This window comes from Myiozetetes cayanensis, unplaced genomic scaffold (assembly GCF_022539395.1).
Source record: "Myiozetetes cayanensis isolate MyiCay16 unplaced genomic scaffold, myiCay2020 scf7, whole genome shotgun sequence".
NCBI lineage: Eukaryota > Metazoa > Chordata > Aves > Passeriformes > Tyrannidae > Myiozetetes > Myiozetetes cayanensis.
Window position 1 is genome coordinate 25,901,255 of NW_026087964.1, and position 23,874 is coordinate 25,925,128.

Consider the following 23,874-nt stretch of genomic DNA (forward strand, 5'->3'; position numbering starts at 1 on the left):
ACTTGGTCCAGAGGAGGGCCACCAAGTTGAGCAGAAGGATGGAACACTTCTCCTATTGGGAGAATTGGGATTGTTCATCTTGGAAAAGAGAAGGCTTTAAGGTGACCTAATTGTGGTCTTCCAGTACCTGAAATGAATTTACAGGAAAGACGGGACAAAACTCCTTACAAGAGCAGGTAGTGACAGGACAAGGGAAATAGGTTTAAATGGAAAGAGAATAAGTTTAGATTAGATATTAGGGGAAAAAATCTTTACTGTGAGGATGGTGAGGCACTTGAACAGATTGCACAGGGAAGCTATGGATTCCCCACTGCTTGAAGTGTTCAAGGCCAGGTTGGATGGGGCTCTGAGCAACCTGATCTACTTGAAGGTGCCCCTGCCCATGGCAGGGGAGTTGGAACTAGATGATCTTCAAGGTCCTCTTCCAATCCAAAACATTCTATAATTCTGTGATGATTCTATGATTTATTTATAAAAGTGAAAAAAAGGAAAAATAGTTTGATTTATTTTGTCATTACCTGAAGACTCATGAAGTTTTTGCTGACTTGTGTACTTTTACAAGTTTGATAGACCTTAGAAGGCTGCTTTTACACTGGCATATAGATTTGTTTGGCTTTTTAAGGAAACTAATCTGATAAAAAACAGGAGAAAGTTGAAGCACTTTATATAAAGACAATTTTTGTCAAAAAAAAAAGACACTGAAAATATACAAGGCTTTCCTGCTTTCACTTTTCATTAAATTTAGATTGGAAAGGTTGTTTTGTCTCTTATACTGAGTGGGGTTTAGTTTCTGGGCATTTTTGGAAAATGAGCACCTCAGACATCATTTATACTGACACCATACCTCTAACCTGCTGTATGTGGATCAGAGACTATTTCCATTTCCTTCAGCTGATAACTGAACAGAAACTGCCATTCTATAAAAAATTATTAGAGGTGGTTTTTTTTTTCTAGTATTGTTAGTTTCAAGATTCAGTATGGAAGATATTCTAGTATTCTGTGATGACACTCTATTTCAAAGGGATTAATCAACTCCAACCACACGGGCAAAGTGAATTAAATTTTTCATTATATTATGTTTCTATTGCTAAGTCTTAAAGTATATCAAATCTGATTTTACAAAAAAGTCTTCTGGGAATCCTTGCTTATACATTGACTTGGTCAAGATCAGAGGGCAAACACGGAATTAACATTAATATGCAGCCAGCATAAGAAAGGCTGTCTATGATTCGCATGTGTACTTGTGTAACCAACCAAACAAGAACTAAGCCAAACAAAAAATCTGACCAGAGATTAGAGATTACTTGATTTCTTGGACATGGATAGTTCTTCCATTCAAATCTTCTCTACAAAGGCTTTCCCTGATGGGCCCAATAAAAAAATAAAAATAAAATGAACAGGGTATCATAACTTATTCTCAAGAAGGAAGGTAGATCACACCTACAAACCAGATCCAATTGCATTCTTTTTAAGAGAGAGACTCTACAGAATCAATCTATTTCCTCTTACTAGGTTCTTTCATTGTGGCCATGAAAAACAGAAAATGTACTGTGGGGTTTTATTCCCTGTATGTTTTCACATTATTATTATATCCAAATGCAGTCAGAAAGGCTCAGGATGCAAGCTTGATCCCTGCCCCAACCTTTTTTTTTCACAGAATCACAGAATATACCAAGTTGGAAGGGACCCACAAGGATCGACTCATTTTAGGCTTTAATTCTTTCCATTTCCAGCCCCTACTGATTAATTTAACAGAACTATTTTATTAAGTGGTAGAAATGGAAACAGTTATTTTTAAATGTTGTGAAGTAAGAATATAGTCTTCAAAATTGAAATACCCACTAAAATGTATTTTTACATGAGCAATCATTCCAAACCACATAACAGTAATATGATCTCTGAGTCCAGTGATGGAAATGGAAAATAACACAGCAAGGGTTAAATATTAAATAAATTAAATCATTTTTTCCCATAAAAAACTTCAGAAGTACTGAAGTTTACATCTGTAAAGATGCAAATACTAACTTACATAAGATTCTAGCTTGAGTGATTATATACCACATTTTAATTTTAAAATCTTACTCCTCTTACTTTTATTAATAGTTTCTCTTTAAGCATTCTGTTGTTTCTATATTAAAATTACACTCAAGATAATGATAATAATCAATAAAAAATTCCAAAGCAATTAAGTAATAAGGTAATTTAAATAACTTTGCAAATAATTTATGAAATTTAAAACTGAAAGAAAGACAGTGTAGAACTAAGCTTAAATATCAATCCTCTCCCATTATAGTTTGCATTTTAATTATGGAAGAATTAAAATGAACATGAAAACTGCCAGGAAATTCAAATGTAAACAGTTTACCTCCCTCTTGATAAAAAATAAGTTTTGGATGTGTAAAATTATATCAATAAGCTTATATCAATCAGCCTGGAGAACAAATCCACAGACGAATTTCTTTTTATTTTTAACTGTTTGCATCATAGACTTTTATTTTAAATTGACTACTGTAAAAATGAACATTTTTTTAATAGTTATTATCATCATTTAAATGTCAGAGTATGTGCTTTAACATGTGATGTGAAAAAATTATTTAAAAGAAAAGTGTCCTTTGGATTGCATGTTCATCCAATAAAATGAACAACATAGATATTTGTCTCCTCTGCTAATTCTATGTAGCATGACCAGATCCAGAAAGATGGCTTAAATTAATTGTATTCCTGAAGACAATGGAGGAAACAAAAAAAAGTTCCACCTCTAAAAAAGTATCATAGAAGTACGATTTGAAGATGACCAAGTATGTATTTTTTAATTTCTACCTATGCATCTACCTTTATTTACCTTTAGTATTAAAATATAATCTCTACTGAGCAGAGGAGAGTAGGATAGCAATTTTGATTTTCATTCTACAAAAGGAACTTCTTTTCCTTTTTGACTTGTACCATCACAGTATATAAAAAGAAAAAGGTAGGTTAAAATTTGAATTAGTCAAAGTTCATTTATATTAATTCTGATTGTAGTTTTATTATACTTATTCCAATTAGGTTTTGTTGAAGTAGACAGAAGCCTGTTACCCTCTTGCACATGCTTGCTTTTATGAACCAGAGCTTGGAAGATAACATGAAAAGTAAACATCTAACTAGAATTTTCTGTTTGGGAAAGCATTTCTTGACATTGCTTTACTACTTAGACAGATGTCAGTGAGGTGAGAGGAAAGAAAGATCTATAACTCAAAACAATTCCATGCATCACAAAGATGCACATTTCATTATTAGAGATATTAAAATATGCATCTGTGTTTTAGTTTGTTTTTTTTTTTTTTTTTAAGATTTAACACATCCAAAACTCTCAAGATCTTACACAAGGCCATACATAATTTGTTTTACTTAACTGAACATCACAGTAAAATGGTCATGACTACGTTATTGTCATGATGGACACCGATGTGACAGACAGAGTATGCTTGGTATTGCCTGCAATAATGAATCATTAGACAAGCTCTGATGGACCAGGCTTTTCCAAAAAGGCAGCCAAATTTATACTACAATCAAGAGCTTTAGGACTGTGTATTAACACTGACTTTCATTTTGTGCTGGTTCCTCTACTTCTACAATGTCTCTGGCAATATCATTTACATTCTGCTTTTATTGGATTTCTTGATTTTTTACCTAGCAGTATAGTAAAATGTGACTGACAGGTGTAAATAAGACATCTCCATCAGTGCTGCAGCTTTTGGGTAAAGGTCTTGAAAATTTTTCTCCTCATTCGCTGCAGGACAGACAAGCATCTTATTCAAATTTTTTATTAAAAAAAAAAAAAGTTCTTGCATTTGATTCATCATTTAAGTCTGTCTGTGATTTCAACAACACATCTAATATCCTGACTTAGAAGAAGGAACACATAAGATACTTATCACTGTGTATTCTATCTTATCTTTCCATTTCTTTTTTATTATAATTCCTAGATGTACTAGGTCTAATTTAGGCTAGATTTACATGAGTACATTCTGCTCCTGTGCACAGACTTGTATTTATTTCAAGATGGAAGACTAGTACAAATAAAAGCAGGATTCCAAGCGTAGACTGTAATTTTTTTATTTCACTCTACACTCACATAAATAATCCAATAACAGAAAGGAAAGAAGAAACTATGACATATATCATTATTCATACAAACTGTCAGTGCCTTCAAGTAACAAAAATTTGTTCAAATGGACTGATATCTCTCTAATCACTGCTAAATAAAATTACAAAATATTACTGCTTGGCCCACACTACAAAATTAACTCGGTCTGATTTAGTTGTCCTACTTGAGACAAACATGCTGATGCATTAGCCTTTTATTTCCATGTAATGACTTTCTGTTGATTATTTTCTTGAACCCCAATATACAAAATTAAATTCTTTTCTCATTTTTCCCCTTCACTAAAAATGACTGCACACAATAACACTCTTCAAACATCTGCTACTCAAGCTAATCACTTGGACAAATCTAAGTGTCAGAACTAGCTTACTCAACAAAATTTTAAGAATGCAAAAATTATATTTATATAACATTCTCTTGAAAATCTCATTTTCTACAACCACTAATGTCATGCTAGAATACACATGGAAAGGAAACAGAGCTAAAAGCTAATAATGGAAATTAAGTTAATTCAATTTTTATGAAAGCAAATATTTTCTGAGATACTTGTTCCAGCCTATTTACAGAGCAAATGATTAAGAATAAGCTGTCCAGTAAACATTGTTCACTCAGCTTAAATACATTATTATTATTATTTCATAGAAGGTAAATGTCCATAAACTGAATATATATATATATATATTTATTTTCATCTAACCTACCACATGAATTTAAGTTGTTGTTTCTCTCTTCTGTACATTCTATAGCCACACTTAGTGTCCTTTTTGAATGTTAAGACCCTTACAAGAGGTTGCACCAGTCATGGTTTAATGAACAGTCAGATTCACTCCACTGAATAGTAGAAGAAAATGTAGCCATCCCCACTTAATTTGAAACATGGGACAAGCTACCTGTGGCATGCTTGTCTGCTGACATGGCATAAAGGTACACGTTATGAATCTGTGTCCCTTAAGCTGACTCTAAATCAGTCCTGACACTTCAAGAAACAAATGTAAAGCAACGAGACAAATGAGCAAGAAGTGACCTTGTACAGGCAAACACCTCTTTATGTTCTCAATGCATGTCTATAAAGTAAACATTGTTTATAGACAGTTTTCCCTATGAAGTCAAGACCTGAACAGTACAGTACAATTTTCCAAAGCCACTGCAAGGTCAAGCTTAAACAACTGTATAAATAGATTATGTTTTTCTACAGTTAATTAAATCACATTTTTACAAGGTTATATAGGGTGCAAAGTATTTATTTCCCTTTTCAATTGGGAACTTTATTAGTACTCCGCCATTAAATCTGCATGACCAAATCAATATAAAAACGAGAAATTAATTTCATTCCATTCTTTCTTCATCAGAGATAATTAGTAACAACGAATACCAAAATGCACAGATATATATCTCAGGAATAAAATAAACTATTTAAAATCTGCATCCAGCCACCCAGAATCAGTAATGTAACCTGCAGTTCATATTTGCTGAGAAGTTCTATTAAATAGGATTGTTTCAAACAATACCTTCCTAATTTTACAAGATTTTTTTGCATGAGATGCCTAGTACTATAAAATACCTAATGAAATATGTTTAACAGTGGCTTGACTGTTCATGCAAACTGTTGCCATATGTATGTGTAACAAACAGGGATTAGCAGACTTGACTTTAGATTAGCTGCCTTCCCACTGTGACACAACAGATTTTATATTACTTACTATACAGCCAAGTAAAGCTACACTGACACTGATATTTTTTTCCTCCCAGCAAGTGCTAAGAAAGGAGGCATAGAATATAGGAGGTACACATACAAAATGAGATAAAAATGTGATTTAGAAAAACAGTATTAGGAATACTTGAATTCTGAACTGTACTCAGGACAGCAACTATGTGAAATGCTCAATATAGACTAAGAACAAATCAGTTCATGCCTACCTACTGCACTCCAAATTAAAGAGGACGTAAGTTTTACAAAATACCCTCCAGCTATATTAAGTTGTGTTTTTACATGAATGTTAAAAAATGGGATGAAAAAGTCCAAGTAAAATTAACTCATAGCAGGATTCTTTTGCTGACATGTGATGAGTGCTTGAATTATCATGGAGCTCAAAGGTTCATTCTAGAAGCTGCAGTTTCTGTTTTCCAGTACAACATAAGAAGGAGATGAGAACACAGTTATATAAATAAGACTTCGTGTGTGTGTGTGTGTCTGTATATATGTGCATGTGCACACATGTATGGTTTCTAATATTCATTTTAGCCAGCTGAAAGTTTTTTAAACATATTTTTCAAATTAATTATAAGTCTGATCAGAAAATACTCCTGAGGAATACACAGCTATTTCATCGGAATTTTCAATAAAGTTTTTTACAAGGATGATACGTAATGTTTGAAACTAAGAAATAGTAAGTTAGAGGTCACGTACCTATTAAAAAGAAACAGAAATCATAAGAACTAATAGCCTATGGGTAGAACACTTACCTGGGACATGATCTATACTGGAGACTGCATGAATTTGAACCTTGGTCTCCCATATCTTGACTAAGTCTCTTATCAGAAATAATTAATGATATTGCCTGCTCTGGGCTGGAACTTTCTCACTACAAAAAAACAAACAAAAAGGAAACAAGAGCTTTCTTGCATTCACCCCGAAATGGGACACCCAGTTCTTGAAAACTAAAATACTGATGGATCTAGAAAAATAGTTTTCTATCTAGTTAAGAGATAACAAATTTTGAAAATTATATAATTTAGTTTTAAGTATATTATTGACAATAAATTATTGCCATTGAAATAAATTAAATCTGCAGATGTGACAGAAAAAAATTATTAATTATCCAGCAACTGCTACTACTAATATTTATCCAAAACCTAACAACAAACTGCTGCCTTTGTCAAATGAAAGTTTTCTCTTTGCCAAACAGCAAAATTATTGTTGAGTAGAGAAACATACAGCTATAAACTTTATTAATTTGAAATGCCAATCTGATACAAATTGGAAATGCCTCAAAAATTAGTTAAGAAATGGAAAAAAAACCCTTGTCTTAGTTCTATTTGAAGTTGAGTTAGCTGTCATGGGCAAACACTATCTTCATTACATAGATCAGCAGAACCAACTAAACTGATGACAGAATATTGTTTTGAACATCACATAAAGAGATACAGGTGATCAAAGAATCTTAAAACCTAACTGTTCATATTACTCTCATGCTTGTAGAGAAATGGACAATGACTATACAGTATAGTTTCAAAAATAAATTATTTTCATTTTCTTCAGTATGCCAAGACAGTTTGCTACACATCTAGGTAAAAACACTGAACACAGCCACTTTAGTTCTCTACCACTAAACCTTTAAGTATTGAACCATAAGTTTAAAATTGTACTTTTAAAGAAGGTGTGTTTTCTCTGTCTTGACTATTAAGATCAGAAGTGTATGTGTGTCCCAACAACACATCAAGTTAAATATTTGAAAGATTTCCTCATTCTTGCACATCAACCAAAACCCAGGACAATACAATTTCCCAAACCAATTTCTGTTTACTGGTGCATATAAGTAATTTTAATATAATATTATCATTCAGATTTTTGCAGATCTGAAAGTTTCTAACTCTCAAAGTCAAACTTCAAAGGAATGTAGGGACAACCTCTAATGATGTACATAAGAGTTAATGGTTGCATATATCTGTCTTATTTTATGTGCTGTCACATAGAAAAGAAACCATGTTCGTTTGTTTGTGTATATTCCATCAGACATTCAACTTGCAAACTACCTGCTATCCAAACAACGTGAATCCTGGGCTAGGCAGCCAGCAACAAGAGTATGTTCAGTTGTGAGCATGAAACACATGCGTTCTAGCCAGGAAATTTAAACTGTTGTTTATGCTCTGTTTATGTCTGAAACTAAAGCGATGTTCAAATTCCCTTGAGAAATAACTGTCTCAACCCAGATGATAACTGGTCTCATTCCTGATCATAAAAGTCATTCCCATGAAAGTACTGGCAAGTGGAGTCTAACATGTATCAATACAGGCAACACTGTGCCATGACAGCAGTCAAAACTCACTGGAACACTGCAAGACAAAATATCAGAATTGGATAACTGCATTCTTAGAGGGGTTCACAAAATAAGTCTTTTAATGCATTGATTCCTAAGCAGAAATCAGAATATGGAGACAGACAAAACCAAAAGCACAACTGAAACCATTAAAATAATTTGGTGCTTATACTTCCTAGGATATGTGGCTGTTACAGGCCAACCCAAAAGAGACCCTAAGAACTAAAGGGGTTCACACTGGCATTTTTTCTACCATTACAATTTTTCAGCTTTACCAAACTCCAAACTTCAATAATGTAATAAACAATGGAATAATGTAATATTAAGTAAATGTCAATATCAATGTCAACTGTGTACATATTAGAAAACATATAAATGCCCAGTTATTAAATGTCTCCCCCACCAAGAGGGGGACTTAGGTTTCTATGTTGATTTCCCCACATTATTTTACAATGTCACTTCACAGCAGTAAGAGGAAGACTTTGAATTTGTTTTTAAAACTAATCTGAAATACCTGTAGGAAACTTTCAGTCAGGTATTTCTACACTGGTATTTGGTTAGTAATGAAAATGCTTGGTAAATCTCTTTTACCGAGGAATTAATCAGATTGACAGAGTGTCAATATACTTCATTCAGTAACAGCTATATGAAAAATAAATTATATAAAATTTTAGTTCTACTGACGTTAGAGTAACTTAAAGATGATAAAAGATTGTATCAGTGATACAATGATGCTCAAGTGATTAAATCTTTAAAAAATCTGTAAGCTAATCACCTATGCTATTGTGCATGCAAATGCATGACAACAAAAACGAAGGCACAGGAAAAACATTTCTTTCCTTACTAGCCCTTAAAATTCATACGTATTATATATGTGAAATAACCAGAATGTTATAAACACGCAATATGTCCATATTTTACGCTATGGTATGTTACTGAGTCATGACTTGACTGTCCTATTGTTCCCGAAAACCCTAGTACACTAATTGTGTGGACCAAAAAAAAAAAAAAAAAAAAAAAAAAGAAAATAACTAACACCTTTGAGCTTCATTAAACACATATAACCTGGACTAAGTGAGAGGTAATTACATCCTGATGGAAATTGAAAGACAGACATTCCATGGGGGAGCTTGTGAACCATGGCAAGGTTAATACAAAAAAGAAAGTATAAATGTCCCATAAACCCCAAGTCTCCTAAGATTATTATTTTGATATTGACAAAATTTACAGATTTTAGTTTCTGGCTTGATTTTTCCAATATGTTGTGCATATCTCCTTTAAAAATCAGGCTTAAGAGACACAAGGAAAGTTGTGTTCATTCTTCAAGACAGCAGTTTACTTTTCAGGGAAGCATTTTGTACAATAGATGAAGTTTAAAGTTCAACCATGTGATTCAGAGATTTTGATGGTTCCATTAGGGGACAATGCATCATAGAGGTTGTCACATTATTTTATTCTTACCACTTAGAACAGAGTGGATCCACTTGATGCACATAAAACAATAAAGAGCTTTATCCCAATGTCGAGTTTAGGTCAACGATTATTTCTGGGTTAAGTTACGGGTAGACATTTTGTTCAAGGTCAGATCTTCTTCTAATACAGCCTTATGAATTATTACTTTCCATGTAAACCCAGGATAGTGTGGTGTGTTACAGCTACGTGCATCTATCAGTGGAAATGTTGAAGGACTTCTTTGTCCTGAACATCTTGCATGCTGTCACAAAATCATAGAATCACCAAGGTTAAAAGAGATGTTGAGGATCACCCAGTCCAACCACTAGCCTAGCAGGACCATATCCCCAGGTGCCACATACAGATGCCCCTTGAACACTTCCAGAGACGGTGACTTCACATCTTCCCTGGGCAACTTATTCCAATGCCTAATCACTTTTACAGTGAAAAAAAAATTCTAACATCTAATCTGAACCTCCCTTGGCACAACTTAAGACCATTTCTTCTCATCATTTAATATGAGACATGGCAGAAGAAAACAACCCCTACCCCACTATAATCTCTTTTCAGTTGGTTGTAGAGAGTGATAAGGTCCCCTCTGAGCCTCTTCTTCTCCAGGCTTAACAACCATGCTCCCTCAGCTGTTCCTCATAAGACATGTTTTCTAGACCCTTCACCAGTTCCCGTCTTTGGTACCACTCTGAAACCTCAATATCCTTACAGAAATGAGGGGCCAAAAACTGAACACAGTACTTGAGGTGTGACCTCACCAGTGCCAAGTACAGAGTCAATAACATTCCAGGTCCTGCTGGCCACACTGTTCTTGATACAGACCAAGATGCCATTGGCCTTCTTGGCCACACATGTATCTTTTTAAACAGATGATCAAACAATGAGGTAACAGATCTTGAGTACACATTAAAGGACAGTAACACCAGTGGGGGAATATCTTTCAAAAAATTATTACTACGTTTCTGATTCGTCTTTCTAACATGCTTTCTGCTAAAGCTCAACTGGAGTTGAAACTGCTAGAAATGTGGGGAACAATAGAAAGAGTTTTTTCAAATATATTAATGGCACCAGGCAGTGTAACAATAACATCAGGCCATTACAGGATGAGGATGGCCACCTCACAAACAGGAAGAGAGACAAGGCACAGGTGTTTAACCTTTGCCTCTGTCTTCAACACTGATGACCTTGGGGGTCTCAGTGCCCTGAGCTGGAGGACCATGACTGTGAGAATGATCAACTCCCAGTCAGCCCTGAAACTGTGCTCCAGCTGGATTCCTGCAAATCTATGAGGCCCGATGAGACTCACCACAAAGCCCCTCTTGATGATTTTTGAGCAGTCTTGGGAATCCAGAGAGGTCCCAGCTGACTGGAATCTGACAAACGTTGTCCCAGTCTTCAAGATGGGCAAGAAAGAGGACCCTGGAAACTACAGGCCTGTCAGTGTCACTTCGGATTATTCTGGGAGGTATTGAAAAACACCAGAAAGACAATGCAGTCATTGGTCACAGCCAGCACGGCTTCATGAGGGGAAAGTCCTCCATATCAAACCTGATATCCTTCTATGACAAGGTAACCCACTTAATTGATCAAGGGAAGCCAGTTAATGTAACCTTTAGGATTTCAGTAAAGCTTTCAACATTGTCTCTCACAGGATCCTTCATGTCCAGCACACATCTGGATAAACACATCTTGTGGTGGGTGAGCAATTGGCTCACGGGCCAAGCACAAAGGGTAACAGTGAATGGAGGAAAATTGGACTGATGATCTGTCACTAGTGGGGTTTCACAGAGCTCCATTTTAGGTCCTGTGCTCTTCAGCATCTTCATCTTGGATGCAGGACTGCAAGGGATAGTAAGCAAGTTTGCAGACAACACAAAACTGGGAGGAGCTGTTGGCTCCCTGGAAGGCAGGGAGGCCCTGCAGAGACCTCAACAAATTAGAGGACTGGGTAATCACCGACCATATGAAATTCAACAACAGAAAGTGCCAGATTCTTCACCTGGGATAGGGCAACCCTAGATGTATGTACAGACTGGGGAAAGAGATGCTGGAAAGCAGTTCCACAGAAAGGGACCTGGGGTCCTGGTCACTGGCAAGTAGAATATGAGTCAGCAGTGCCCTGGCAGCCAGGAGGGCCAACTGTGTCCTGGGGGCATCAGGCAAACCATCACCAGCCAGTCAAGGGAGGGGATTGTCCCGCTCTGCTCTGCACTGGGGAGGCCTCATCTTGAATACTGTGTGCAGTTTTGGGCACCACAATGTAAGAAAAATATGAAGCTATTGGAGAGCATCCAAAGGAGGGCAATGAAGATGGTGAAGGGCCTTGAGGGGAAGCCTTAGGAGGAGTGGCTGAGGTCACTTGGTCTGAAGAAGAGGAGACTGAGTGTAGACCTCCTTGCAATCTACAACTTCCTTGTGAGGGGAAGAGGAGGGGCAGGCACTGATCTCTTCTCTGTGGTGGCAAGTGATAGAACCTGAGGGAATGGCCTGAAGTTGTGTCAGGGGAGTTTTAGGTTGGATATTAGAAAAAGTGCCAGGAGTTGGACTCGATCGTTGTGGGTCACTGTCAACTCAGCATATTCTGTGACTCTGTGATTCTGTGATTACCTTCTGTTTTGCTGATCTGATACATATTATATCAGGGCAATTATTTGTAACTTGTATTTACCTTTCAAGTTTCTTACACTGTACACTGGAAGAAGAGATCGTATCCCTGAAAATTTCTCTAGATTTCCTACTGATACTACATAATCTGATAAAATGAGACTTGCTCAGTTTGCCTGTACCATTTTTTTACACAATTGTAAATAAACTATATTTTTTTTTATTATTACTCCTTTAATAAGCTATTCAACACCTGTCCTTAAGAACAATTCACTTCAGTTGCTGTCTTACTATGAGATGTATGGCCTTACAGAAGACCCTATTTCTCCTCTCTGCATATAAAAAGAGAATGGTATAACTAGCTCAGATTCAGAATGTGACTTGTATGTGCAAGGTCAGTATATTCAGAAAACTTTTCCAATTGGAAACTTGATCTCAGAAAGGCTTTTATTATGCCAAATTGCCAGTGGCTGTAGCTTTACAGTTAAAAATAGAAAGTCAAAAGCTAATACAAATTAACAGTGTTGCAACTGACAGCCAGCAATGACAAACTATGACCTGGCTCTTCATAAGCCATTGAAGTGGTGCAATTACTATTGTTTCTATTAAAAGCTCAACACTGGCATATGCCAAAATGGGAAATAATTTAAAATAATGTCAAAATGTCAAAGCAGTCCAATTTCAGCAATTATTTTATCATGGCTAGATTCCCCTTTTGGGCAAATATTCTTTAGGCTCCTAGCTGCACTTCTGATTTCCTATCACTGCCTAGTTTACAAATAAAATTTATTAGTCTCTGTCTATCTATATATATGCACTTACATGGAAAAATATATATTTCAAAGCTATTACATGTTTTGTAGCATGTATTGCAATAGCATGTGTTGCTATTGCAATACATAACTTTAGGTTCAAAAACTAAATTATTTTACTCTCAAATATCCACTGCTAAAAATGTGACTCCTTCAGACTTTACACAAATTTCCCACTCATGCTGAAATGTGCATGTGAGGACATAAGCATGAAGATGCTACTGAACTTTTAATATGACTGTCTTCTAGCAGTCAATTTTTGAATGCATATTCCAGTGTGCAAGTCCAAGTAGAAGACTACCATTCTAGTTTTCTACTAGTCCAAACAGAAGACTACCATTCCATGAATCTGCAGAGGAAAACTCATATTCTTCTGTGCATAAATAACAAAATCTATTCAAACAGGATCAAGGAGCAGTGTTTATAAAAGATGAAACAATCTGTTTTCTGATCTAGATTCTTGCACTGATTTAGTGATTCACCATAAACTTTTAACTTTCTAACAAAGCATTGACATGCACGAAAGAAAACTATTTCAAAATTTCTTTTTTTTTTTATTTTGTTTTTAAAAAATTACATGATCAAATTCTAAGAGCTTTAAGCTGAACAGTGCTATAATATCTTCTAGTGTGGAAATTCAAACATTTCCTAGATGTGCAAACAGTACTTTCAAATATTCTATTGGAATGTAATCTTCTGCATAGAGAAAAATTCTGTGCTTTGTAAAACATTTTCTTATTCTAATTAAATTTCCATTCTCAATTCTCCTCTGGCATAGTAGCAGACCATTTTACTGAAGTCAGCAGTTATGGCTAAATATATTTCTAGTACAAATGAACAATTATTAATAAGCAAAAACATATTTGGATGTCCTATTTTGAAAGTGCATTACGCTAAAAGAAAAAAAAAAATCCCAAACAGAACCAACAAACCAAATCCAGCTTCCACCTCCAAAAAAGGTAACCCTCCAAATCTTCTCACCAATTCTTCAGCTCACGAATATTAAAGTCATACATTTGTCAAAATGTTAATCCAACATATTCATCCACTAGTGTAAAACTCTGACGTATCAATGTATTTGCACAATACATCTCACCAGACAACAGTCCCAGATAACTCAATCCATTACAGAGCATTAAGAGATTTAGGACAATTTTAGACATACATTCTATGCTGCTTTTGTTGGTGTTTTTTTTTATTTCCAATAAACTAATGGAGAATAGAAAAGTTCTGTGACCATTGGAATTTGAAATTTATAACTAGCTACATCAAAATATGGCTTATGAAGGTCAAAATCCAGAGAGAAAGATTACACTGACCCTAGCAGAAGCACTACTATTTTAAACTGTTGAGAGTTCTTTTATTTTGATACACAAAAAGACACTACTTTGCTGCCAGCTAGTATGCACTTCTACCAGTTTCCACTGAACGCAGATGTTCTTTCAAGTGTACATCTGAAATACAGATTTGATAACACTTTGATGATATTAAAGATTCCAGACAGAGACTGCCTCAGAAAAGCATGTGACTTTTAGATCCATTTACCTCCCTATCAACACCAAACAGCTACTCTAAGTTCTAGGTGAAACACAGTCGAAATTGTCACTAAACTCTAAAAAAAAATACTAAGAACAACAAAAGCTAAAAAATGCACCATATGTTGACCTGAAAAACCTCCTAAGTGAGATACAACACAGAACAGATATAGTAAATTCCTACTGATTATTATTCAGTGGTGACAAGCAACCAAAAGATGATTGGGGCAGTCATCACAACATTTTCACTTGGGCAAACAAAAAAACAATTTAAGACCTAGATATATCTTCAGAAGATATGATTAACCAAAAATATCTGACTACAGGGCACCAGTCCACTCAGTGCAGAACATACATAAAAGATATAAATATCTGAAGTAACACTCGAAGTATATATGAATTTTCACCAAAAATTACAAGATTTCTCTATAACATGGTAAAGGAAAAATGCAATAAAACTAGCAGTTTGTACTTCAAGAAATGGGGTACATAAAGTTACTTAATACTTACCACTGTGAAATTCATAACCTTCAAAATCCATATTGTCATTGCTAAATTAACAATCATGGTAACCAACAGCAGTAGGACAAAGAAGTATAAGCACCTCTTTCGCCATCCATAAATCCCTACTGGGTAAAACTGAGGTTGCTCAGTCCTTGGAAGGCTGTTCTGTTGTGTTGCTAATATATACTGCTCTCGTGTCATCTGGAAAAGAAAGATGTAAGTATAAGTAAGTAAATGAGAGATCTGTTTTTCATATATTATAATACATGAAGATTATATGAGAATGTATAGAAAATCAATTTCTATGGACACAGAATGGATGCATTCATCTAGCATTAAGTACATCAATATTATTTTTACCATGCATTTATAAAGAATTTGGTGGGGTTTGTTGATTTAAAGTAAAGCTTTGGTTTCTATTTCAAACTGTATTTGCATTTCAAATTTATCAGCAAGAAACTTTTAAAAATAGTAATGTAAAATAGTAAAAATAATAATGCATGTATCTTACACTCTGTTTCTGAATGTTGTTTTATTGTCCTTTATGAGGTCATTCAGGAAAATTTGGTTTGTTCTGGTTTTGGCTGAGGTAAAGGTAATTTTCTTCATATAGGTTGTAACCAGTACACTCTTTCATATAAATAGGAGAAAAATCTCATCTTTCTAAAATACATATTTAACAATTGAAGTTATTGTTTTTTATTATACTTAGTAAATTAAATTAACAATTGATGCCATTATACATACATCCTTATTTTACAAAAAACAGAAACTAATTTTGCCCTTTAAGAGATGTGGATATTACCATAACCTGTTGTATTTCTGAACTGGTTTAAGTTCTTGTAGCACACAAGCAAGCAAACTTCTTAAAGAAGTTACTATTAATACTCCCTTAGAATAAAAATCTTTATGGCATTTAATAAGGAACCATTTAAGATTTTTTACATCCTTAAATTTCTTTTACAGATATTTATACTCATATTCAGCTGTCACATTGCCTTCAGACTGGAAAGTATTAACTTTTCTCCATGACTTAAAAATGAAATTAAAGCAGTCTCATTCTGTTTATGTAAGAGTTCATCCTGAAATATGCCCATTAAAAATGTTGGTTTAATAGGCTTTTTGCTCAGGAGGAGGAAGAAAACACAAAGCAAAAACTATCCAAAACAAACAAACAAACCCCTAACAAACTTATAAACCAGATAAAATGGTCAGTTTTGCATTTAAAAGCTGCCTTTATTTTCCCTAAAAGAAAGCAAAAAACGCACAAAAACGGGTCAGTTGATTGAATGAGAAATAAAAACCAGATCAGATCCATTTGAAGGATCAAAGAAATGTTGATTTCATAAGATTTTTAAAATGTGAAGCTCAAAAATATTTATGTGAACATCTGTGCTGCTAGATATTTATCCAAATCAACACTCTCGAGGTTTTCCCATTCGTCTTCGTGAATGAGATATTAATGGAATAAATTAACTCACTGTGAATAATTGGAGCCACAAGTCATAGAATACACATTCATATTACAACAATATATATATCACTGAAGTAAGTCAAAACAGAAATAAAGAATTTATTAAGCAGGTTTTAAATAAGTTAGTAAACAGGCATTTTGTAAATTTTATTCTTTTCAATCAAAATTGCTTCTCTTTGCCAGCAATTTCAATTCAATGCAATGTTTATCAGTTTATTTACGTAGTAAACCATTAAAAATAACATTTGCCTCAATGATATTTCTCAGTCCTCTCAGGCTTTAAGACCTTAGATTACCTCCTTATCATATCCTGGCAGTTTTCATCCTAGTTGTGTCTGAATTCCTTATGAATCCAGAAACAGAATGCATGAATGGGTTAATCAATGTCCTCCGTACAGTGAGTTTCTACACATTTATTTTGCCATCCGTTGCAACAAAAATGCAATATATGATTATATTTTGAGATTTGAAGTAATTAGTATTTTTAGTACCATTTCCATTGCCTTGTGATTTAACTTAATATATTACCTATGAAAAAAAATCATTAAAAATAGTTGAAAAGTCAGCTTCTAGATTGTGAGAATGTCAGAAGTAGCACTGGTCCTAAAATTGTGAACGTGGTCTTATGGAACAGACCCTTCAGAATACAGTCATTAAATAAAATGACATTTTATTCCATTACCACCAGCCAGGCATCATCAGTTCCCTTTGTGTATTCTGTTCAACTGTGTGAGGCTTGGTGAAGCACGTGAAGCAAGTTGTTCCTCTGCAGCCCATGGAGGTGCACACTGCAGCCCATGGAAGACCCCATGCTGGAATAGCCAGAGGTACAAGAGTCTGTGACCCCACGGAGAGCCTGTGCTGCAACAGGATCCTGTGAACCTATGGAAGGGAGCCCACACTGAAGGAGCAGGTTTTCTGGTAGGACTTGTGACCCTGTGGGATACCTGGGCTGGAGCTGTCTGTTCCTGAAGGACTGCACCCCATGGAAGGGGCGTTCGCTGGATCAGTTCATGAAGAACTGCAGCCTGTGGGAAGGATTCACATTGAAGAAGTTCACAGAGGACTGCTTCCCATGGCAGGGACCCCACAATGATGCAGGAGAAGAGTGTGAGGAGTCCTCCAATTGAGGAAGGAGTGGCAGAGACAACATGTGACGAACTGACTGCAATTCCCATTCCCTGTCCTGCACCACCTGGGGTGAGGAGGTTAAGAAAACTGGGAGCAAAGCTGAGCCAAAGAAGATGGGAGGGGTGGTGGGAAGGTTTTTTTAAATTTGTTCTTATTTCTCACTATTCTCTCCCTGGGTTTCCCAGAGATCAATATTGGGCCCAACACTGTTTAGTATCTTCATAAGTGATTTGAATGATGGGATCAAGTGTACCATGATTAAGTTTGCTGATGATACCAAAACTGAGTGGAAAGTGGTTGCTTCAGAAGGGAGAGCCACCCTGCAGAAATACCTAGATAGGTTGGAAGAGTGGGCTAACAAGAACCTCAGAAAGCTCAACAAAGACAAATGTAAGGTCTTGCAAATGGAAAAACATAATGCAGGAGTGCAGTACAATCTGGAATTTACCCAGAAGGGGAGCAGCTCTGTGGAAAGAGACCAGGTGGTCCTGGTGGACAATAAGCTCAATATGAGTGAACAGGTGCTGCTACAGCAAAGGAAGCCAACAGGAGGCTGAGTTGCATCAACAAGAGTTAAAGAAGTTATTATCCCACTCTATGTAGTGCTGGTCAGGCCACTCCTGTAATCCTGTGTTCAGTTTTGGTCCCCACTACACAAAACAGATGAGGACAAACTGGAGAATGTCCAGAGAAGAGCCAAAAGACAATCAAAGGTCTGGGATGCTTTCCATGTGAGGAAAGGCTGAGAGAACTGGGATTTTTTGGCCTTGAGAAAAGAAGGCTTAGGGGAGACCTTATCACCATGTCCCAGTGCTTAAAGGGTGGCTACGAAGAAGATGGAGACTCCCTTTTTACAAGGAGTCACATGGAAAAGATGCGGGGTAATGGGTACAAGTTACTCCTGGGGAAGATTCCAATTGGATAGAAGAGAAAAATTTTTCACAGTGAGAACAATCAGCCATTGAAATACTCTCCCCAGGGAAGCAGTGAATTCATGAACATTGGACATTTTTAAGATTTGCCTGGACAGAGTGCTGCGCCACCTTGTGTAGACTCTGCTTTTGCCAATAAAGGTTGTACCAGTGATCCTTGAGGTCCCTTCCAACCTGGTATTTTATGATTCTACCATACAATATTTTTTTAATAATTGGCAATGTGTTAAATTTATTCCTCAAGTCGCATCTGTTTTGCCTGTGACAGTATGTGCTAAGTGATCTCCCTTAACCCATGAGCCTTTGATCGTATTTTCTCTCTCCCTGTCCAGTTGAGGAGAGGGAGTGAGAGTGGCTTGGTTGGGCATCTGGTGACTAGCACAAGGTCAACCCACCAACATCATCTGCAAGCAAGATTTTCTTTTTTTTGATCTGTTGGATATATTTTCAATCAAAAACCAAAATCAGCATTTTAATTCTGAAACTGCAACATAAAACCACACACAAACAGCCACCTTTGGACCTCAGGCAAGTTCGTCAGACCCGATTCATATCAGTTCTTCCTGAGCCCCCACAAGGATCAAGGCCTCAGTTTTCTACCAACTGCACATGTATATGTAATAAAAAGGCCCAAAGAACTGCCATTTGCTGTGAATAGAAACATATTATTGTGATTTTGGCTTTATTTTTAGGATTATTATTCTGGTCAGTTACAGTTATTGGCAGCACTCTCACTACTAATCTGTAAACTTATGCAAAAATCATCAGCTAATTTTTAAACTATTGAAAACCAAAATCCTAGTTGGTCTGGTAGTAAGTACCTGAAAATATTAAAAGTATTAAGAAAAAACCCACATAAATGTTAGATAAATTTCTCCATTTAGTGTCATGTTTCTATCACCAACAACTGAAGAGATACTAGACCATGTCTACTTCAGATAATTATATTTAACTGAGAAGGAATTCTGTGAATTCTGTTTTTTGTAAATCACGAGATGGCAAAGAAGTTCCAGAACATAAGAAGAAGAAGTAAGTGCTTATACTTTTTTAAAGTGACTTGTATATGCCTTGCTAAACCATGCAATATGACAGAACATCTTCAAACAACTGGTCACATTTAAAAAATCTGAAATTTTTTTGCCAAGAATTCTGATTGATAAAGTGCACATACACTCTATATACAAAATTAAATACACATAGGTATTTATGAATAAATACACAGATCATAGAAATACGTGTATATATACACATAAACTTTTGAGGATTGAGTTTCTATTTCATCCTCTTAAATTTTCATAGAATCATAGAATCAGATGGGTTGGAAAGGACCTCTGAGATCATCAAGTCCAACCCTTGATCCACTACCTCTGCAGTTACTAGATGATGGCACTAAGGGCCACATCCAGTCTCTTCTTAAATACCTACAGGGATGGAGAATCCACCGCTTTCCTGGGCAGCCCATTCCAATGCCTGATTACCCCCTCTGTAAAGAATTTCTTCCTGACTACCTAACCTAAACCTTCCCTGGCAGAGCTTGAGACCCTGCCCTCTTGTCTTACCAACAGCTGTCTGGGAAAAGAGACCAACCCTCCACCTGGCTACAATCTCCTTTCAGGGAGCCGGAGAGAATGATGGGGTCTCCCCTGAGCCTTCTGTTCTCCAGGCTAAACAACTCCAGCTCCCTCAGCCTCTTCTCATAGGACCTGAGCTGGGACGAAGGATCCCCCATAGCTACACACACCCCATGCACACAGTTAGAAAAGGTTCTCCTTACCAGCTCGACCCCGGGTTTCCCATAGCAGAGTCTCAGATTATAATATTAAATTATTAAATTAAATTAATAAATTAAATTAAATTATTAAATTAATTTAATCACAGTGCAACAACAAAATAACAGCTCGAGCTGGTGCCTCCAAGGAGGCAGGAAAACCTGAGCTTTTATACATCACAGCAGAAGTGCAAGATTGTCTGGGGTCCTTGGCTCCTGCTGTGTCTCTGAGTGAGCAGTTCCCTAGCTGGGACACAGGTCCCCGTGCCCTTTGTTATGCAAAAGTTCAGGGTCTCTTGCCTCTGGCTCCCCCACCCAGAGCTCAACCTGCAGCTCCCCCTGCAGCTGCACACCGAGCTACCAGCACTGAGTGTATTCCCCAAAAATAACATTTTAAGATGAGACAAGAACTACAATTCAAAAGTTTACCTGGTTTTCTGACATTAAGGATGCTTGAGGGTCTCCAACCAAAAATAATTAAATTATAGAATTGGTCCATTGAATATTAGAAGGGTTTGAATATTAGCACCTTAAGCTGGTAAACTCTATGGTGCACAAGTGCATACATATACACAAAGTCATAAGCAATCCATAATCTGTGCTGTGATAATTAATGAGATTTCTAATTCATATTACTATTCCTAAGTAATATGGGATTCATTATTCAGTAACTACAAAGAAATTAAATCAGTACACTGCACTGGAGAAGTATTATAAACAAGGTAAAGGAAACCGTGTAAGCTGCTTAGTCATGTCAAACTGCAACTGAATATATTTTGCAAGTGTTTATTTTCAGCTACACCAACACTTTCTGATCTCTAGCAGAACCATAACAAAATGGTTGTGCATATTCACTAGGCACAGGTGAATCTGAGTAAGCACACAGCATGAAATTTAGACCACAATCAAGCCTATTACCTTCAAGCTATTGATATTTTAGGGCTACAGGGTACTGTTGGAACAGATATCTTAGACTTATAAAAGTAATTAAAGAATGGAGAAGAGACATTTTACAGTTTCAGAGTTTATTTAGTCTTTGGTAAAACCTCTTACAGAGGTAAATTTTCAAAGAAGAAAAATGAAAAAGAAGACCATTAGAAAATGTACTAAACCCAGAAGTGAGATTGTTGCTATAATTTCTGGAGTTAGGGTAGTGATCCACTTAAGCCAGTGTAAAAAAACCCGTTTAAAACATAATTATGCCTTGCAAGTAATTCTCAAGGCAAATATATATTCATCTTAATGGATAATGGCTCTTTTCTCAGAAGACAAGAGCCTCACAGAAGAATCAGATTTGAAAATATGGACTGAAACAAAAGGATTATTGTTAACTAAAAATGTTTCATCAAACAGGAGAAATAATGCAGTATTTGCTCTTAACATCTGGGCAGTAAATTTCACTTTCAGCTTACTGATTTTCTGAAAAGAAAATGATATTGTGTTGCTTATTTTAAATAGAGGAAATTTTAGTTCTGGATCATCTCTTCATACACTCTAAATCTATGTTGATTGTATTTATCCTACGTATTTTTTAAAAGTCACCCAAGAATACAAATAAATGTGTTAACAAGTTTTGGGAGGTTTTTTGACAATTAAAAAAAAATGGTAAAAGATACATTTAGTCTAGAGAAGAGAAGAGAAGGCTTAGAGGTGACCTCATCACTCTCTTCAACTACCTGAAGGGAAGTTATAGCCAGGTGGGGGTTGGTCTCTTCTCCCAGGCAACCAACAACAGGACAAGGGGACATGGGCTCAAGCTCTGCCAGGGGAAGTTTAGGTTAGACGTTAGGAAGAAATTCTTTACAGAGAGGGTGATCAGGCATTGGAATGGCCTGCCCAGAGAGGTGGTGGATTCACCATCCCTGGAGGTTTTTAAAAAGAGATTGGACATGGCCCTTAGTGCCATGATATAGTAATTAGAGTTGGATCAGGGGTTGGACTTGATGATCTTGGAGGTCTTTTCCAACCCAATCTATTCTATGATTCTATGATTCTAGATAAAATAATCTTAAGTAGTAGGGGTGCACAAAAGGGATGGGGTGTCATATGGTGTGAGACCCTGGATCTTAATCTCGATGAATTACTGACATGGGTCGGAGCCAACTCACTGTGAGTGTGTGTGTGTGCACATGGAGAAGGGCTGAGCCTGGACCTGCAGGTCCATGGTAAGACCTGCTCATAAAGCCTGTGCTGAGGGTGCCGGCAGCCCACGCAGAGCACAGGGCAGAGCTGCAGGCCCTGCAGCCGGGCTGTCAGTCAAGGCACACCCGCCTGGTAGCCCACCCACACTATGCCCTTGTAGCCTGTGACTGGCTACAGCACAACTCACTCTGACATGGAAGGCACTGACGGGATATCCTGCCTGGGAGGGAAAACTGAACTCTACAAAGACACGAAACTCCATGCAGTGTCTCTCTCCTTCCTCTCCAACTGGCACCATGTGAATCATCGAATTTTGCTGGTAACTGTTCTCCTCTCCTTTCTCTCCTTTCTCTCTTTCTTTACCCCTTTTAATCTGTTTTCTTCTACTCTTTTCCTTCTCTTGTGAGTAACTTAAAACCAATGAACTATGTTCTACTAAAGCTGGTATATGGATTTTTTTTAGTGGGTGTTTCCTGTGGAATAGGTCTTTGGGCTGAATGCTTCAGTGAAATGCTTTTTTCTTGGTTATATTTTTACTCCTGTAAAACCTTTTGCCAAAATTTCTTATTTTTCTCACTAAATTAAACATAATTGCTCTTAGAGAAGAGTGTGTGACTCTTTCTCCAGATGCTAATTAGAGGTTATAGCAAACCAAAAGGCTTTTAAAAAGTCTTAAATAAAAATGTAACTGCTCTGGGCAGTTTATAGCTTAATCTGGAATGCAACATATGGTAATACCATTCCAGCAATGGAATTAAAAAAATTTTCTTGAAGTGTCCTTGACTGAATAAAAAACAAAGTTAACGCATAAGCTTCTCCATGCAATACTGAGGAACATGTTAGGTAATGCCTAAAAAAACGAAGATGACTACAGAAGAGCCTGATTATACTTAAATAGCAGAAGTTATCAGAGGGCTTTTAAACAGCTTTATATAGCTTTTACATGTTTGAAAAATGGACAATATAAAAAAAAAATTGGTATCTCAGTGGGAATAGGGGAATGTAAGAGGTAAGGAGGAAATTTCATAAATTATTTTCTAGGATAACTACAATTTTCTTCTAAAAGAAGCATTCTTATCTCATAACTAAGACTCAGATTCCAGTGTTTTCCTATCCTAAACTTATGACTCATGCAATTAATGCTCTTTAAAACAAACAGGATCTGTGTCAGCATCATCGTACATATGATGAATGAAAGCTCAGGAGAAAAAAAACTTCAGAGACAGTGAGCAAACTAGTGAGAAACTGAACAACTGAAGTCTTATTACACTGCCTTTCTTTTGGAACTACTTTCAGGGTTTTTTTCTGTTTTCAAGGCAATACAAAT

The 23,874-nt window shown here is 36.2% G+C and overlaps 1 protein-coding gene across 8 annotated transcripts in view; it reads right to left on the minus strand.

Moving 5' to 3' along the window:
• The window catches only part of SGCZ (sarcoglycan zeta), a 442,608-nt gene that overhangs the window by 186,280 nt on the left and 232,454 nt on the right, over positions 1–23,874 (minus strand). For 7 of the 8 annotated variants that reach the window (XR_007631760.1, XR_007631761.1, XM_050337614.1 and 4 more), the window contains one exon: positions 15,107–15,301. Coding sequence is in view for 5 of the 8 variants with exons in the window: in XM_050337614.1 (XP_050193571.1) it covers positions 15,107–15,301 (195 nt within the window). In the remaining 3 variants the exon portion in view is untranslated. Of the gene's footprint in view, positions 1–6,607; positions 6,727–15,106; positions 15,302–23,874 lie in introns of those variants that run through there. The other variant, XM_050337618.1, reaches the window with a different exon arrangement.